Below are 18,953 nucleotides of genomic sequence, written 5' to 3'. Positions count from 1 at the left end.
GGTTTTCTCTGCAAAGTCCGCAGCTGTCACCCGGGAAACTGAATCTGCACTTAAGTAATCAATCACACAAGAATTATTGACAGTAATCAATCTTTGAAATAGGAGACCAACCTTGGACTAAATGGATTCAGCTCCCTTAATTACAGAGGAGCTTCTGCCTGTTTAAAGCAGCGGAGAATTAGGTGTATTGGGTTTCACTTGTGTTATATTGAGCATCTGAGAAACTACAGAAACAAAGAGGTGCAATCTTTATGCAAAAAAAAAAAAAAATCTGACACTAAACAGCAAAAAAAATGTGTTCAGATAAGTCAGTTGTTTTGCCTTTTAGGACTAAATTCACAAGCACTGTAACTCAACTGAATTTAGAAAAAAGATAAAAAAGATCTCATGAGAAAACCAGTGTTAAACACAGATCCCCTTGTTCAGCACGGACTTCCCATTGATTTATTGAATGCAGCAGCTCTCACATACGTGGCTAGGCATTTCATGGACAAGATCATCATCAGCCCCTCAGCCTGCACAGCAAATCAAGGTAACCTCCTCCAGGAGCCTGTCTTGGCTTTTCACCCTGGTGCTGGTGGGTTGCTACTTCTTCCAGAGTTTGCTGAGCTCCATGGGAAGGGATGGAAGGTTCAGAAGTGCCCTCATTATTCTCTTGCACATGTCTTGCAATTCCCCAGTGTGCCAGGGCTGTCCTTCTCCAAGCCAGGGCACGCTGATGAATTTCTATTTCTGATTGATCTCATAGGGAGGAATAAAAATAAAACCAAACTACAGGTCAGTGCTGTCATTCAGCAAAGGGCTGGATCTTTTACAGATCATCCCTTTTAGGGATGACACGTGCTGGCAGGAGAGTAAAACAGGAGCAGGGGAGGAACTTCAAACCAAGTTCTCCTGCCTGCGGCCAAGTGTGACCTTATTTCTGCCATTGGGAGTGGGGGACACACTGTTGTGGCAGATAGCCTGCATCCTGGCTTAGATACCTGCAGGGGCAATAACTCTCTCAACATGCAGCCAGGAAGCCCTGCTGCTTTTCTGTCCAGAACCAAGCTGTAGATCCTCAGCTAGCCCCAGCCTCCCCTTTTGTTTGTCCCTGGAATTTCTTGGCTTTTGTCTTTTATTATTCCCACACTTCAATGGCACTGACATTTCCAGTGCTCTGCCTCATGCTCTCCCTTCCATTTGATTTTCTGTGAAGTTCAAGCTCATTTCATGACTCAGTAAATATCTCCTAACAAATGCCCCCTACCATTCCTCTTAGAAACAAGTCTTTTTCCTTTGTTTCCCATGACACTGGCCACCATGGCATCTTTCTCTAATGATGCCAACTTTCTTTTTTCAGCTGACAGACTCTTAATTACTGCAAAGATTTGTTAATTCCCTTTGGACATCCTCCTCCTTCAGTTGTTTGAGTGATAAACTGTCAGACCTAGGGAAGCTCTAAACGGGCTCAAGAGTCCTGACTTACAGTTCATTGAGATATAGAGCAAGAGCCAGAATAGGTTAGTTCAACTAAGTGCATTAAGTGATGAAACTGAAAGGCAACTCTTTCCCATGAAGCCATCTGGCCATGAACACTTTCTAAACAAGAAAGCTTTCAACAACAGGCCCACTGTTTTCTTGGTAGAAGGCCACTGAAATCATTAGACTTATTCATCGTTTACAAATACAAGGCCCACATTTTGAATGGTAACATGAATTGCCCCCGATATGTACACATACATGTAACAAAAAGAGGGGCAGCAGGGGTCTGTGTTCAGGCCAGAGGTGGCAACTCCAGACGAGAGAATTGGGTTGCTGGATGTGGATATGGTCTCACTCTCAGGGTTGTTGCTGGCTCCTCCATGGGTTTTGGGGGAACTAAAAATGATGTGTCTGTCTTTCACCATAAGTAAAATAATGAAGCATTTTTACAGCATAGTTTTGAGAGGGCCAGAGTTCCTGAAAAGACTTGTCAAAGACAATGGACCATAGTTTGCTTCTATAAGGTTTTCAGACTTTGCAAAGTAATTAATAAATCTTAAGAGCAAGCTCTTCCATAGCTCTGTATCAGCCTATCTCAATGCACCTTACAGATGGAGGTAGGTATTGTGATCAGCTCTTTATGCATTGGGACACCATGGCACAAGGAGAACTGATCTGTCCACAGTTATGCCAAAGACCAATAGCTCCGAAATCCCAATGGCTCTGAAATCCCACTGCTGAATCCACTAGGTTTGATTCTCATTTGCTCAGAAGCTCATTTATTGGCTGAAAATTGGTGTCAGTGTTTTTAATCATCTCTAAACAGAGTGGTCTGTGACCCCAAAGCTCTGCATTTTCACCTGCAGATGTAGCACCCATACCCTACTCTGCAACTGGGATTCTGTCAGAGCAGCTATGCAATGGTATTGCTGAAAAAAAGCCTTTCCATCTGCCCACTTACAATCTCTGAGCATCTCCCCTCTCCCTATTAAAACATGTTGTTTGTCAGCTTGGCCCCAGACCTTCAGACAAATATCAAATGACTAGATCTGTTCCAGAGGAAAGAAAACAAAACAAAAAGAGGGGTCTATACATATTGCTAGCCCCAGCCTTTCACCTGGAGGCACCCGGAATGAGAGATGCCAGATCTCAAGCCAGGAGCAAAGAAGGAGGGTGAAGAATATCTGAACGACAGAATCAATAACCAATGCAGCAGAACCCAGCCCAGTTCACTCCGCAATCAGTGAGGAGTGGCTGCACTGTGAGACACAAGACTCAGCTTTAACATTTCCTGAGATACCATGGAGAGGCCTGCTCAGATTCATACAGATGGGACAGAGGCATCAGCCAGAAGAAATCTGTGATTCTGGCTGAATAAATGCAAGATGGGCTAAATATCTCAAGAGTCAAAGTCTGTCCTGTCCCCTTTTGTCAAGACCATTTTTACGTAGGCCTTGTTGGGCACATGTATAGTCCCGCTTCTGAAGCCCAAAGCGTGTTGGAAGGCACTTAAAGTCTTAACCTTCTTGGTCTCGTTACACCAAGGTGGTGTTTCAGCTGGATCTCTTCTAGGTATCTCGTGCAAAGCACTAACCCTGTTGCATGGACTGACCTCACTCTTTATCTAGATAGACAGAAGATCTTCATCTTATGCCATCCATTTGCTTCTACAAAGAACCTCACCAGTCCCAAATACTGTTCCAGCCTGCTTCCATCAGCAACCAGAAAAATAACTTTGAGCCTAAATCACCACTAGAAAAAAGAAGCTGTTTTGTTCCGTCTTGGTTATGATCAGCACCTCGTGTGTGGTAAATGCACCTCTATATAGCTTTTCTCTGGTTGTGGATTGTCTTAGCTTGAGGAGACACTTTCTGGACTAATTTTATACCTACTTTACTTGGCTATTTTTTCTTCCTTTCTCTAAAAAAGATTCTGCCTCTACTATAGTAAAAGACAACTCTCCAATTGCCTTGAATGGATGTGGTGTACCACTGAAGTCAATAACAAAATACACTCACGTGCTCTCACTGCAATAAAGGAGTCTCATACTGTAAAGTCCATACCGTGCCCCTGCAGAGAGGATGCAACTTCCAGGGATGGCTGTCGCTGGAACAGCGTCTGTGTAGGGGTTCAGCATGGCATTACAGAGCAATTTCACAAGGTGTTCTGTGAAGCAGCAAAAAGACCAGCACTGACCTCAAAGGCATGAAAAAGCAAACGCAAGGCATCCTAGAAAACGTCATCAGTATCCGTATGGATAAGGACAAACTAATACTTTATGCCATTATTTCCTATTAAAAATGCCTGGGTGTAACATTGTTTGCTGTTTGCCACAATTTTTGGTCCTACCTCCCTTTTTTCCCTTCAAAAATAGTGTTCAAGCAAATGAGAGAGGAATAACAGCTAGACTGGATGTGAGATTTTTTGCATGCATATGTGCGTTAGCTAAATGTGAAAGAGATGTGGCAGTTTTTTCTAAGCAGAATTATTTTTCTGTTGTCTATGAAGATAACACAATTAGTGTTTCTAGCTCCCAAGATTGTAAATAATGCGCAGATACAGGAAACACAGACATTGGTAGGCAAAAGCTATTTCCATCTCCCACTGTAGAGTGGACCAAGGTAAAATCCCATTACCAAACTCTTCCAAAATTACTTCAAGGTGTAGAGTCTTGGTTGGCTATTTAGCTGGTGGAACTGAACTAGCTCCAAATCTTATACCAGATGAGGCTTTAACCCAGAAACTTCAGGATTATAAATGCTTTACAAGTGACAGAAATCCTAAGGCTGAAGATTTTGCTGCATTGCCCTGATCTTCTACAGTCAAGACCATCACTGGAATGTACGAATACTAAATACATCAGTCTATACTTGGAGGATTGCTCTAATTCCTTCCTAATGATTGTGTGTCTGAAACAGGTATTTTTACTGCATATGCAAATTTGCTAAAATATACTGGATACTGAATAAAGACAGATTTCAAGGAAACAAAGCCCTACTACTTTAAGAGTCTCTCCAACTTGCTTTTAAATACTTTATTGTTTTAAAACAATGTAGTCTTAGTGATTCAATTAGTCTCCGAAAACACTAAAGGCAGCCTCATGAGGCAAATTAGACAGGGTTTTTATAGCAGAATTAATATGGCAAATCCTCATATCCTGTGGAGTTTTATGTGCTTGTAAAAGTAGAAAAAAAATAAAAGGTAAACTCTGGAGTATATAGTGAAATTACTATCATCTGCTCCAGGATCTCATAGGGTCTGGAATTATTATAGTATATTGAAAGTAATTACTAATTCATTCCAGTTCAAGAAAGCTTTCTGACCAAACCCAAGCTTATCTCTCGTGAAAAATCAACAGGAGTAAAGCACATGCTAAAAATTAAGCATGACTTTAAGTTCTTTCCTGAATCAGGGCTGTCCTTACATTTAAATGACTACGGTATGATGCTTGTGCATTGTTTCTCTTTGTATTAAAATCTATGTTAGGGATCCTACAAAGCCAAAGATAACTAGTTTTGAATGGAGGTAACATTCCACATGCATTTCTGTACAAGAACTCATGCAATATTGGCATTAATACAGACTTAACTATATGTTACAGCTGAAATACTCACTGACTTCTCCTACTGCCCAGGCATTTCTACCTAGAAAATTGCTTTTTAAAACTTGGGAGTTTGACCTCATACCCTGTTTTCTTTGTGGCTGCTACTGGTTTGAATGGCTATTTTTCCCACTGAACAATTTTTTTTTTTCCCTTCTTTTAGGCCTTTTCAAGGTGCCCCTAATTCCCTGAAGGAATTGTTGGGCTCAGCCCCACCCCAGGATGATCCTCATGCAGACAAAACTACTCCCAAGGGAGCACTTGCAGGATCGGATTTTAGATGTGTCACTAGGTGCAGCTCAGGAAGAAGACCTCAGTGATTCCCTAGCACTCTCCACCAAGAAGAGCATCTTCAAATAACCAAACATGACTTGTGGTCAGAAGGAAAGGAACCACTTCTCAACAGCTACCTCAACAACCATCCATCCAAAGGGTCATTCACCCCTTGGGATCCTGCTTTATCTTATACAAACTGAACTCATGGATACTGGATGAAAGTACAACTTGGACTCCTTTCCTACCACCATCAGCTCTAGCAGTTCAGTCTGCTTATGGCTATCAAAGATTTAGGTTTTCCTGGTGGATCTGGGGTGAGTGTCCCGTACTGAATAGCGAGAGAACCTAGATTTGATTTCATGGCTGGTCTCTGGGTTTAGCAGAGACTCAGAGGAAAGGTGGCAGGACACGGTAACCCTGACTATGACAGGAATGGCCTGTGTCACTGAAGTGACAACACCTTTGACTGGAGTCCAAGTCCATCATCTCTTACAGGCAGGGTCCTGACTACTAGTCAGGGTCCCTGGAAAAGCAGAGACCTGGGGAGGGACTCTGAGATTTCCACCAACAGAGGAGAGGGTAAAAGCATGTCAAATTATCTATCCAACTAAAGCTTTTACTAAGACAAAAGCTCTGATGAATAGTGTTGTTAGCATAACCATGGCCTTTGACATCCTTACGCTTAAAAAGTCCTATTTTTTCATGACCAGTATCTACAGTAGCACCCACAGGATTAAACAGCCAAAAATTAGCACCCATAACCAAATCTGCACCAAGAATACTTCAGCACCTTCTGTTAGAGGATCTGAAAGCACTTTACAAACGTTAAGCAACATTTGGCCTCACAACCCCCAGTGAGGTAGAACAGTATTGTCCCTGTAGGGACAGATAGACAGATTGAGGCACAGGGTTACTAAGAGACCTGCTCCCGTTCAGACACTAAATTTAGCAATGCCAAGGGCTGAATGAAGGTGTCCTGACTACTGTACCTACGCTTTGTCCACACTACCATCCTCTCCCCACAAACCTTCAACATGAGCCCTTAGCCTTTGAACTAAAACCAGGATTCTATATACAATAGGTGAAACGATCATTTAGCAGTCGCGTAGCCAGAGAGTTATTCAATTAAATGAAGTTATTTGTGGGAACGAATGATTTCTTGTGCAAAACTCTGGGTGTAAATGATCATGCACTAAGACTACTGGGTGCAAATTTGGTGCATGACAACTCTGACCCCTTGATAATTCCCAATCCTGGCCTCTCTCAGATAAATCTTTTTTTTAAGTTGCATTATATGTATCATCACATGAACCTCTAAAGATGCAACCTGCACAGATTGTTTTATACCAGCAATGCAAGCAAACAAAATGTGGAGCGGCTTTGGGAACAACCCAGCATTTATGTAGCATCAAACATCACAACATTATAGTTCATTCTAATCACAAGGGGTTGCAAGGCAATAGGGAATAGGTATGAATGTTGAAACAAAGGCAAATAGAGCAACAAAGAAAGATTTGATTGCACAGATTTCATTTAGGTAAAGTTCTGTAATAATCAGTTTCATCGAAAGCTTATTCCTTGAGAAAGGGAGGCAATGCCAGCTAGCCTATGACAAAGCTTCGGCGTAGTAAAAACCACCAGCCCTGCGTGAATAGATGAACTTTGCATTCTGTAGGAGTCATTACTGATTAATAAAAGCAAAAGATTTCTCTAAATACAGTAAGTTTGTTTTTGTCAGATAGAAGAGTTTCTTAAAATACGGGTTTTTGAACACCACAAAATTCCATTTGTTATATAAGTAGAGAATCTGGCCATAGGTAGGAATACTGAAGTGTAAAAAACCAAATATGTAGTCTTAAACATTACAAAAACTATCAAAACATTCAATATTTTGAATTGACCTTTTTTTCCCCCTACGAGTGTCTGTTTTGGCAGTGATGACAAGTTTTCTAAACTGAGTTGTTGTTAGTACTGTTCTGCAGTTGTTGGTTGGTTTTTTTTGTACATTTTTCTGAATGTGTTTTTTAAACAAAAGAAAATTACCAGCTTTTATAAAAAAGAAGGAGCTTGAATCCTTACTCCCAAAACACAGATACAAGGTTTTCCTTTATAAAAAGTGTATTGATTTTTTGCTATAAAAAGTGACCTATAGGGTGTCAAACCTGAAAACAAATTTTCACAGTGTTTTCAGTGTTGGCTGTTCACAAGGCATTACTGTTACAAACAGAGATAGAGAGATACCATAGGGTAGGTATAAAAATTTGTGACCAGCTAGCAGTATCTTTGGATCATATGTGAAAGGTGTTCCACTCCAGATAACTCAGCTGACTTACATTTTTTTTACTTAATCATTTAAAAAAAAAAAAAAATCCCAATATATGAATCACTGTTGTACTAACCTTACTTAGCATCTTAAGCAACGATTCCTAATCTCATCCAAGCTTCTGCTGGCATATTAAGCATCAAACTAGTAAGTCATTTCCCTTCCTGCCCTCCAACAATAAAAACAATACTAGTTAGTATGCAGGTGCTAAAATCAGGGCTGCAAATGAGGAGCAGGTGAGCTGGCAAACATTGGCAGTTTGGACAGGTGGAGAGTATCATTTGCTCTACTTGAGCTTGCAAATTGGTCAGCAAGCGATCCATTTGCACACTTCCAGGGGGAGCTACTTTACTATCACTAGGAAAATTACATAGTTGCAGCAGCAGAAAAAATAATAGAAGAAAATGGGAAATGGACAGGATCATTGGCATATTGGCCCCAAATTTCTCGCAATGTCCATTTTGCATCTCTATAACTCAGAAGAATGGTATCCCTCTATCTCTATAGACTGGTAGGTGTTGATTTGTGGCACGGAGGATAAATCACAGAAAAAAAATGCCATATAACTGTGTGTCCTTTGTCTGATTTGAAAGCACCAGTCACCTATCTGCTTATTTTGGCAGAAGTACTCTACTGTATCTTAAACATAGCTTGCAATATGGACATTTAGCTTCGTGTCACTTTACATGGAATCTCCCAGGGAATCAGAGTCATCCAAAGACAGAGGCAGATACAAGTCCTGTAGGAAGAAAGAAGAAAATGTTAACTCACACAATCAGCTTCCACCTTTGGTCATGTGTAAGGAAGGAGCTGAATGGTCTAGCTCTGTGCAGTTCATAGGGACAGCATGGAAAACCCATGCACTGGTTACTGAATGGGCTGACCAGTTGTCCAGGTAGTTCAAGGCTAAATCAAGGCAGGTTACTTGCACAGTGGAGCAAGAGAATCTTGGTACCAGAAGAAAGATGACTGTTCAGTGATAAGTTTGAGAAGTATTTTTTTACTGCTTCCGGATCAATGTGTCCATTATAGCACATGCGTGAAAAAGGAGGACCTTTCCTTAAACAGATCTCTTTGAACCTGTCCACAATGAAGTCTTACCTTGATTTGACAGCTACCCTTAGGACAAATCTCTAGGAAAATCACATTCCATGATTTATTCTTTATTTTAAGTCATTTCTGATCAATTAGAAGGGTTAAGAAAATAATCTCAAGTTTATTATTTGGATCAAATGCTGAATGTAAAGCTCTTCCAGGGTGCCTTTCTGGGGAAACCATCTTACTCCAATTCCTTAAAGTTCTGCATGGAACTAGGTACACAAACCGGCTCAAGGGCTAAAGCTTTTCTTGGACCTTTTTGAACTCTGACCCACACACAGGTAGTAACTGTGAGCAAAATGAAGAAAAGCCTAAATACACAAAGGAAATTCACAACAGTCTTGATATAAGAAGAGGTAAAATAGGACTTTGTGGTGAACTCAACCTAAGCATTTATCATTTGAGCTTTAGGGGAAAAAAAGAAAAGTTATTTCATCATAAGCAGGAATTTGCTCCTGGGAGAAAGACAATGATGCATGAATATTCTGGTATCCTAAAATGCTACATTCATGTTTGCTGATTGGCTTAAGTTAGTGGAGAAACTCATAGATGTATTGGCTTTGCCCTCAGCAGTCACCATCTATTACAAATGTTCTAGGGGCTTCACTGGAAAGGTCATAAATCAGCCAGCTGAAAACATACATAAAACATTAAAGGTGGTGAGTTTTACTTGTCTTTACCAGGAAGCAAATCCTCATCTCCAAAGTCCTAAATGAGATAGTGTTTGGAAAGTATTTTAGGGCCTTGATGGCTGAAGAAAAGGATGCAGTTTACAGCATTACTTTTGCTGAAATACACACAAGCAATTGTTGAATTCAGACTATGGGCCAGATCCTGTTCTCAATTATAAATTAATAATAAATCTGGACCCATTGTGTTAAAATTGGTGCGTTTCCTCAGACTTAGACTGACTGAGCAGCTGAGATCAGAGTGAAGTCCTCAGGAAAACATAGATTTCATTTGGATTCAAGCTATGCCTTTGTTAAAGAAAGTCAGATAACGCTGAGTAACTATAGCTTCTCCATATGTTGGCAATATTTTAAAGATCTGATTTTTGAGAAGCCGAAAGTCCACCTCAGGCTCCCCCAGTATCATTCAACCCCATGTCCAAAGGTCTGCAATCCAAAATCTTACATGGTAGAGTTGTAATCCAAAGCCCATTGGACTTCTGGGCATTCTTCCCATTGACTTCTCTGTGCTTTGTTCCACCATCATAACAACTGTAGTCCAGCTGCTGCTGCTACCACTCCTCACTTTGAGAAAAACCATAATCCTCAAACAACACGAGTTCAACCCATGCAATCTATACCACAGCAGGTTATGTGTGGCTGGCTGACTGCAAAACTTCAACACTCTCAGAATTTTTTAATTACTCTGCCAGAATTTCAAGTCAATGCTTTCAAAGTCATACTTGGGCTGAGAGGTACATTCTGATTACTAAACAGAAATCCCACTGACCTCCTCTCACACTTACATTTATGTCCAAGTTCCAATTTCTGTATCAAGTAAAGACTGTTGGAAGCAACACTGTGGCTATTGCAGAAATGAGAAAGCCCATGGAAATGCCAATCTGGGCTCAGCGCAGAGTGGCATTGAAAAACAGGAACGTAAAAAGCTGTGACTGCTACTATACCTTTTAAATAAATCAATACATGAATTATCTATAAGCCGGTACAGGTTTACTGATCTCTACTAGGATGCCGTACTACCTGTTAGACACCCTGTTTGTTACCAGGAAAAACAGCTACTGTACCAGAGCACAATTATTACACCAAATGTAAAAAATCACTTATTTCCTGTAAAACAGAGGATGGCCTTAAATAATTAAAAAAAAAAAAAAATCCTTGAGAAGCATCACTAAAGTGATGTCTTAGAGCTTCAGTAACATTTGCATTTCTTCTGCTGTTTAATGGACCAGATTTGCCAACACTTAAGGCTTTTCAAGAGAGGAGGATTTATATGAAGATCACATCCATCAATAACTTGTGAACTTTTTAAAATAGTGATACAAGCTCAGGGTTAAGTTATCTCTTCTGATCCATATGGATGATCTCCAGCACACAGTAATAACTCCAGTGGAAGAAACAGGCCAATGATTTGTTATTCACCATCTTGCTAGAGCTCGAAGTGACAACCCTTTTAGGTAATGGGCCAAATTCTCCACTGTTTCAACATAAGGAGTTGTGCTTCCAGAGAATATGGCCATGACTTAAATGTCATACAAATCTGAGTAGACTAAGGAAGAAACAGATGTAGTAAGGTATAAGAAACGTAATACCTTGTGCTTACGGAGGCTCCCTGGGCTGGTAGGTGTGGAGATCGGGGACTGCTTTGATTTGGGTGTAGACAGCTGACTGCTTGAGGTCCCATTTGCTGTCAGAAAACAAGACAGAAGCTAGCAGTCAGACAAACAAGAGGAAGATCTTTCTCCTTTGGGGAGATGGAAGGTATCCAAACATTCAACACAGAAAAGCTACAGATTATTTAAGTTAGGCAGGAGAAAAAAACCAAGCGAACACCATGGCTATGCATCCAACTTAAGGTGTTCAGCTGTTCAGGATAATAGACTGTAAAATACAGTGAAATACAAAATATATTGAAGGACCAATATTTTACACTACAAATATTCACCAAATTGATCCAAAGTATACATCCCCAGAAAAACAGAAAGACAATTTCTATGTTCTCAAACAGTTTAACACAATTGAAACCACATGGCGTTTAAGGGCTTGAGTGGCTGCAGATATCCTGGGTCCTACACAAGAAATGTTAGATGTCAAATATTCACATTACAAATCAGACAAACAGCTGCCTGGAATGCCCTGGATGTAGGTAGCTGTGGCTGGGATTAAATGACCAAAAGAGCCCTCCTGAAGCCCTGGTGTAAGCCCAGGGTGGCATGTCCCTGTCCATGTCTCTGGGGAGAGGCCAGAGGTGGCTCTGCTCTTCCTCCACTGCCTGCACCAGAGAAGTGAACACAGTCCGTCAGGAAGAGGAACAGGAGAATCACACCAAGCGACGATCCTCTTGCAAAGATCAAAATCTGGCTTTTTGGGTTGCTTTGTTTGTTCCTGTTGCTTTGAAGAAAACATAGCTATTCTCCATTTAAAAAAATATGATTCATTTAAACCAAACAGCTTTTGGAAGGGTTCATTGAGGCCTTTACAGACCTGGCTTTCAGTTAAAGTGAAGGGCCCTGGGTCTATGTCAGGGAAAGGTATTACACATTTATTGGACTAAAAAGGAATCAAAGTAAATAGCATATTATGCAGAAAAATGAAGGAAAACAAACAAAATGGAGTAAGGATAAATTAACTTTTTCCTACCACTGATGTTCTTTGAAGTAAGCTAACGTCTTTGATAATTGCCAGGTGTCACAATACATATTTCATAAGGACATACTTACGCATAGTGAACTTGGTCATTCATAGGTTGTGTATCAACTCCAGGGATACAGACCCTCTTGTTACCAGGGGTTGTAAACACATAGCTCCATCAGCACAAGCAGCATTACTTGAGGGAAGGAAATTCAAACTCATGCTGGCTCTGTCCAAGTACATTATCTTTTCTGGCCTTCTCTTTTTGCAATCCAAGCAGCAGCAAGCTGGAGGCCTTATGAGCATTAAACTACATAGCCCAATCAAGTCTACAGAAAGTGACATTTCCAAAACCTACTCCAGATGTTAACTTATTCAGCACAAGCCATAAAACTAAACCCCAAGTATTTTGATTGTCATTTCCTTAAATGGCAATAGTGTTGCCAGCCCTCCAGATAACTGTACAAATCCCTACCCCTCTTAAAGAAAGCATTTTTAATTGTGTTGATGTTTCACACAGAAAGACAAGCGTATAATGATGCAGGCTTGCTGTCCTGTTCTCTAAGTGCCCAGTATCTCTCTATACCATTACTCTAACCGTAAAGGCACGTGCACAGGAGGATGGATGATTTCAGCATACGGGACTTATGCTTTCAATTGTAATAGCTGAATATGCAAATCCGTTACTTAAAATTAAGCAAGTACTTGAGTGTCTGGAGGAGACCTAAGAAATGTATAAAGTATCTTACAGTAAGATGAAGAAGGTGCGTGAGTGTTGTATTTTCAACAGCAAAACCAGCATAACTCTTGCTTTAATGCCTAAGCCTCATTCCTCTTCTCTGTTATCTTCTTGTGACAAAGAGGGGGGCAGTTAATGTTTGTAGTATCACTGGCCCAAATGTAGAGGTCATACATGTGAATTCAAGTAAGTGTAAAGAAACATGTGCTCTAAGCCACAGGACAAAGGAGGAGCTGCTGGCATGTTAAAGCAGCTCAGACTTAACAGATTCATGGTGACGTGGGCCCTCTGTCTTCATATCCACCATTTCTATGCAGAAGGCACTATTGGGAAGAGGGGGCTATTCATCACGGATAGCTTTTTCCCCGTTACAAATGCACCTCACTGAGGAAATAGGTATTTCTTAAAAGGTGGTAGAAATAATGATCTATAGATAATCGGGGAACAGAGTGACCCTTCACCTCCCCATTCCACTCAGACCATTCTTTATTGGTGGGGGGAAAAAACTAGTTATGGAAACCCAGAAACTGTTACACACCGGTCCCTGCACTGTGACATGCCACTCTTCACTTTGCTCCAGTTCTACAAAGTGAGCTGCCCTTGAGGTTGGTGGGAAAAAAAGTAGAGTTCACTAACTATAGGCCACAAAATGAAGGCAATTCAGAAAAAAACTTGGATCTCTTTTATGTTTTTTTTCACCAAGTGACTTTGGGTTTTTTATTAAAGAAAATGTGGGGTACAATAGTACTAATATAATCTGTATTAGCTAGAATCCATCTCTAATTTCTAAAGTGCCTCTTTCTTTATTTATTTCCAATTGTCAGTGATCCTGAGGCAGGAAGTAATCCTTCCTAAAATGAAGAATGCCACTTAACAACTCTACAAAGAACCCAAATTTCCCTTCCACAAACAGGAAGACTAGAACGGCTAACAGTCAGTGTGCAGCAAATAGATGTAATTGCTGCAGGGAAGGACAGAAATTCCCTAATACAATGAGACTTCTAAGTGCTACAGCAGGGATGTTAATATTTTATGAGCACCAATGAAAAAACAGATGTGACATCCAAATCAGAAATCCAATGAGATAGATATATATCACTACAAATACTCACAAAGAATTTTGCAGCAGGAGCAGCAACTAAGAAGCCCAGTTTAATTTTCTGTATGTCTGCTAATGAAGAATAGTGTTCATAATCAAACTTGCACGCATTTCTTTTGAACTCAAATGCAAGAAAATAAGAGGCAAAGAGCAGATCCCAGGTGGTGTATAACGCTGCTGCTCCACTAAAACCTGCTGATGACTTATGATAGCTAAGGATCTCACATAAGCTCGACTATTGGAAACCATTCTTTATAACCAGCTTTCATTTGAATTCATTTGGGTTTTCTCCACCACGTTATTGTTTGTGTATTACGTCTTAATTATGGCATTGTATTTGCTTTGCAACCTCAATTTACCTTAAAGCCCCTTTGTGCATATGACACATCCTTTAATTGCATGAACACATGCACTGCCTTTTTTCATAGGATCCTTACCTCCTTCAGTGCACAAGACAATTTGTACTCGGGAGATAAATCAGACTTGTCCAGCAAGTGAGAGGGAGGATGGAGAATACAGCATCACATCACGTCATGTCTGAGATGGCTATGAGAGATCCAGGTGAACTGAATTCTCTGCCTGCTTCTCCCACAGATATTTTAGCCAAACTTCTCTCATGCAATAGTTCCTTGAGCGTTGCTGAGGTTTGCTTGGATGACTGGGACTCTGGACCTGAATTTCCAGCAATGATAAGCACTGAGACCTGTAAATGAGGTGAGTGAGGTCCATGTTTTCAACTCACATTTCTACCTATGAACAGAACTGGAAAAAGCAGGGCCCAAGGATCACACTGAGTGCTCAAAATGCGTGGAGATATCTCCTTTTCTATCAATTTGTAAAATAATCCTTGCTCCATTGGGGTTCCCGGGGTTCTGCAGATGAGTTCCTAGTTTGAGGAGCACATGCTTGTAGATCACAAGAGGGAGAGAAAGAACCATGAAATAGATGGATAGTTTTGTCTCCAGGTCAGGGTTTGAAGTGTCACCAAGAAAATAAAGAGAGGCAACAGCCAGAACAAGGACAGCATAAAGCAAATGTAGAAATAGCAGCTCATTTAGTGAGCACAAGCCATCCTGCCCTCCAGGACAAGAAGCCTGTGGGAAAAATAAAGACTCCATTGTAGTGTTAATCCAGGTGTGGAAGAATTCAGATTGCACAGGCATCCTTTGCTCAGGCACCTCCTAACTTCCAAGCACTCAGCTCTGCGGTGTTGGCACCCTTTTCTCATCACGTTTTGCGAGGGTGATCTCTCCACTGGATGCGTACGGTGGATTGTCAGCTAGCAGAACGTAAGTAAGCGCAAGTGGGATAACAAGCTGCTTTATCTTGTGTGCAATCCAAAAGACATCTGCTGCCTTTTTAACACATTCATATATAATGACCCTGGGGAGCCAGATCTGCAGTCAGGACAGACTGACATTCTGTATCTGTTTTGCTAATTGCTGCTGCCTTGTGAATATGCTTTTGTCCCTCTATCCAAACCCTTCTATTAGAGGACTGAGAAATTAAAAGTCCTGCAGCAGTGCCTCAGAGCCCCGTTCATAGGCTTCCTGTGCCAAATCAAGGCAAAGCTGGGGGAAGACATTTTCAAATTTCAGCTCAGGTACCTGTGGCTCTGTACTGCGAAGGACTAAGATCATGCTGGTTTTAAAAATCATAAACTCTCCTATCACAGCACATGTATCTATACAAATGAACCCTTGTTTGTTATGTGCATTTCTGTAAGAAAAATTTGTATTTTCATAACAAAGAAGTAATGGCAAATGACATCATTATCTTCTACCCTGTATTTCTCCCCTGAGATTTAGCTCTGTCTTTTGTTTGGTTTGACTTCTTATTGGAGTGATCTGTTAAAGAAATTTTGCCAAACGTCATGCTGACCCTACCCCATTTGAATCTCATGGACTATAGCAGCAGCACAGAGACTTATCTCCTTACGCCCAGTTTTCCTTTGTCATGTTAGGAGAAGGAATTCGATGGTATACTGCAGGTGTAGTTTAGTCTGGATTTTATTGCTCTAAGCTATGTAATTTAGCAAAGCTGACTTCATAGAAGGAAAGACAGAGGCTAGAAATAATCATAGAAACTTTGTAACTCCAATTCTGTGCTTTAAATTGGGATCAGATGCATTTGGGTCATCCCCAATAGAGATCTTATTTTTTAAAAGCACCAAGTCTGACAGGGACTCACAGGCTCCCTAGGAGACCTGCTTCAGTGACTAAGATGCTTAAAATTGAAAAGTGTTCCTAATATCTGATCTATATATCCCATATTAAAGGTTAAACCAATGTCCTGTCCTCTTTTTAATACTTCAAATGCATTTGAAGAGTGTTAAATTGTCCCTTCTCAATCTTCCTCTTTTCTATGCTGAATCAGTCCATTTCATTCAACTTTTCCTCCCAAAGTTTCTGAACCCTAGGAAGTTTCTTCTGGATTTTCTCTAGTTTGCCTTTGTCTTTCTTTGCATATTCAGTCCATACTAAAACACAACAACCCAAGCTCAACTAAGGATAGAGACACCAATCCCTTCCAGTCTCAATTCACATCTGATATGTGAGAAACTAGTTCAGGTCTACTAGCTAACATTTGGGAGACAGAGAAGAGAAAGGCACTTGGATACATTCTTGTAGAGGGAGAAGTAAAATCCTGCTGTATTTTGCTAATGGCACCTTGCTGAAAGCAACATGTTGGGAGAGTTCAGTGGAAGATATAGATGAAAGATTGCATCACAGCTCCAGCACCAGAGAGATAGGAAACTAAAGGATATATTGGAAGCCCAGTGGGAACTGCTGGCAAAGCAGCCAGGGCCTTCCATTCAAACTGAACCAGGAGGTGAAAACAGCCCCATGATGGAATGATCAGCACAGTGGTTGGAGGAACAGCTGGATCAACACAGAAATACACTGGCATTGCTGAGAAGGTATATATATGGTTTGGGGGTTAATGAGAGAAGGAAGAAAGGATTCCCCTTGGGAATATAAGGACTGTGGTCTGTTACCATCTGCTTATAGCAAGACACTTCTTCATTCTTCATTCATTCTTTTCATATTCATTTAAAGGACTGTATGGTAAATAAAGAGATAAAAGTGCTATGCCAAGAAAACAGTGTTTAACATGTTTCTGTGGATTAGCTACCTCATTTTTTTAATATCCTTGGAGCTGAAGGTCTCTGGCTGCCTAGAGGGAATTGAGCTTTTCACAGTGAGGCCATGACACATCTAGGCAGGAGGCAAATTACCTCCGGCAGAAGGTAGCAATTCAACCAGTGACCTCAAATCACTGCAGCTGGGAACTGGCACTCTGTGCGGTTGCACTTCTGTGCACAGCCTTTTGTCCTGACGTTTTTTAACAAAGTATTTTGTTTACATGTTCTTTGTTGCTCCATGTTAATCCTTGTTATTTTGGAATGGGAGCTGACCGCTTACTTAGGCGGCACGCTACCAGGACTGCTGTAACAGCACAATCAAAGAATACATTACAGTTCACATCTAGCTGGTGATAGGAGCAATTAAATGGCTTAGAAGCTGCTTCCTTTTCAGTGCTAGATTTACAGACTTGCTACATATATTTCCTTCTGTATTCTGCTGTCATTCTGACTCAGAGATGGCCCCAGAGACCACAGTCAGGAACAAAGCTTTGGGTGCCATCAGGGGAAACTGGACTCCAGCCTGCAGCACACTCTCTCTGTGGCTCTTCCAGAAAGCTAGTTATACCTGGATCTATGTTTCTCATTGAGAAGTAGATCACTAAATCCATAGGCAAAACCAGAAGGAGCAAAGGGTATCAAAGATGAATGGAGATCACCTGGCACAGAAGGCAGATCCCTATACAGGAAGCTTCCAGGCTAATAAATCAGCTCAAATGGGAATCTACGCAGTCTGTGATGATGGCTAACATGGCATCAGGCCACACAGTTGTATTCATTCACCTGCATAACCTGACAGTTTACTGCAGCAGGATTGAATGTGTTAGAGAGTGTGCAGGTTGCTGGAGCAGTCTCTGATCCACTGGAGTGTAGGTGGTGGCCTTGCTAGAGCGTGGCTTGCCTCTCTTGGAAGGTCTGGAGCACATGCTGCAGTCACTCTGCTGCTGGAGATGTCTTTTGTCTTTGGCAATCTGTGAGACAATAGCTTTGGTTTTAGCAATATTATTCTCCAAATGCTTTCAGAATACACAAAAAGCCCCAAATAAAGAGCCTCGAAGCTCTTTCCTGTGCATGATTCCATGGGTAGGTCACAGAGCTCTGTATACAGACTGGTTATCACTGTCTTGGATGATCCATTGGGAAAGAAGGCATGAACAGCTTAAATAATGTACTCAAAGCCACGGAATGAGTCAGTGGAGGAGACTGGAATAAAACACAAGTCCCCAGGTACTCCAGCCTGTGTGGAGGATAGCACCTGCTTGGGCACAAAGCATTTCCACAGCTTTGAATAAGAAGTGTTTTATTTATGTTGACACATAAAGATCAGAAGCGTTCCTACAGTGAGTGGAAGGGAAAGCGGATGCAATGTTTGCATGCTGTCAACATTACATCCTCAGAATTAGCACTAGCAAGCTCTGCTGAAGCAGTTTTTTCTGTTCTCTCTGTGCTGTAACAGTGACTTACTACTTTTGTCCACTACCTGCTGGCAGCATCGAAGGTCTTGCCAAGGAGTGAAGCACAGTTGTGCATGCACCATCTGCTTTAAGCCTTAGCTGCCTCTGTGGGCAATGCATGTGAACCACTGTCCACATATCAATCCACTGCATTCTCATTTTTGCTGTTGATAAATAATATACCATTTTCCCATATGCTTTGACAGGGAAATGGAAAAATTAGGATGAGAAATGGAAGAAGATAACACCCTTTTCTGTAACTATGGTGTGCTTGTAATGAGGAGGGTTCAAACTTCTTTCACTCAAGCAGCATGGAGATTTACTTCAGAATCTGCATTTACATCAGTGCCCAGATATGTCACAAGGGCCTTCGAGACTATGGTGGAAAAAATGATACAGAAACCTACATGGAAAAGAACTGAAAAGAACAGAAACTA

The 18,953-nt window shown here is 41.0% G+C and overlaps 1 protein-coding gene across 2 annotated transcripts in view; it reads right to left on the bottom strand.

Moving 5' to 3' along the window:
* Nucleotides 1-2,296: 2,296 nt before the first annotated feature.
* The window catches only part of DCX (doublecortin), an 81,271-nt gene continuing 64,614 nt past the window's right edge, over nt 2,297-18,953 (bottom strand). For both annotated transcript variants that reach the window (XM_052813720.1, XM_052813721.1), the window contains exons 6-7: nt 11,041-11,135; nt 2,297-8,403 (exon numbers count right to left, since the gene is read on the bottom strand). In XM_052813720.1, the coding sequence (XP_052669680.1) occupies nt 8,347-8,403; nt 11,041-11,135 (152 nt within the window). In that variant the 3' untranslated portion in view covers nt 2,297-8,346. The remainder of the gene's footprint in view (nt 8,404-11,040; nt 11,136-18,953) is intronic.

Source organism: Harpia harpyja, chromosome 18, assembly GCF_026419915.1.
Source record: "Harpia harpyja isolate bHarHar1 chromosome 18, bHarHar1 primary haplotype, whole genome shotgun sequence".
NCBI lineage: Eukaryota > Metazoa > Chordata > Aves > Accipitriformes > Accipitridae > Harpia > Harpia harpyja.
Note: the sequence above shows the minus strand (reverse complement) of the source record. Positions and strands in the feature narration are given on the sequence as shown.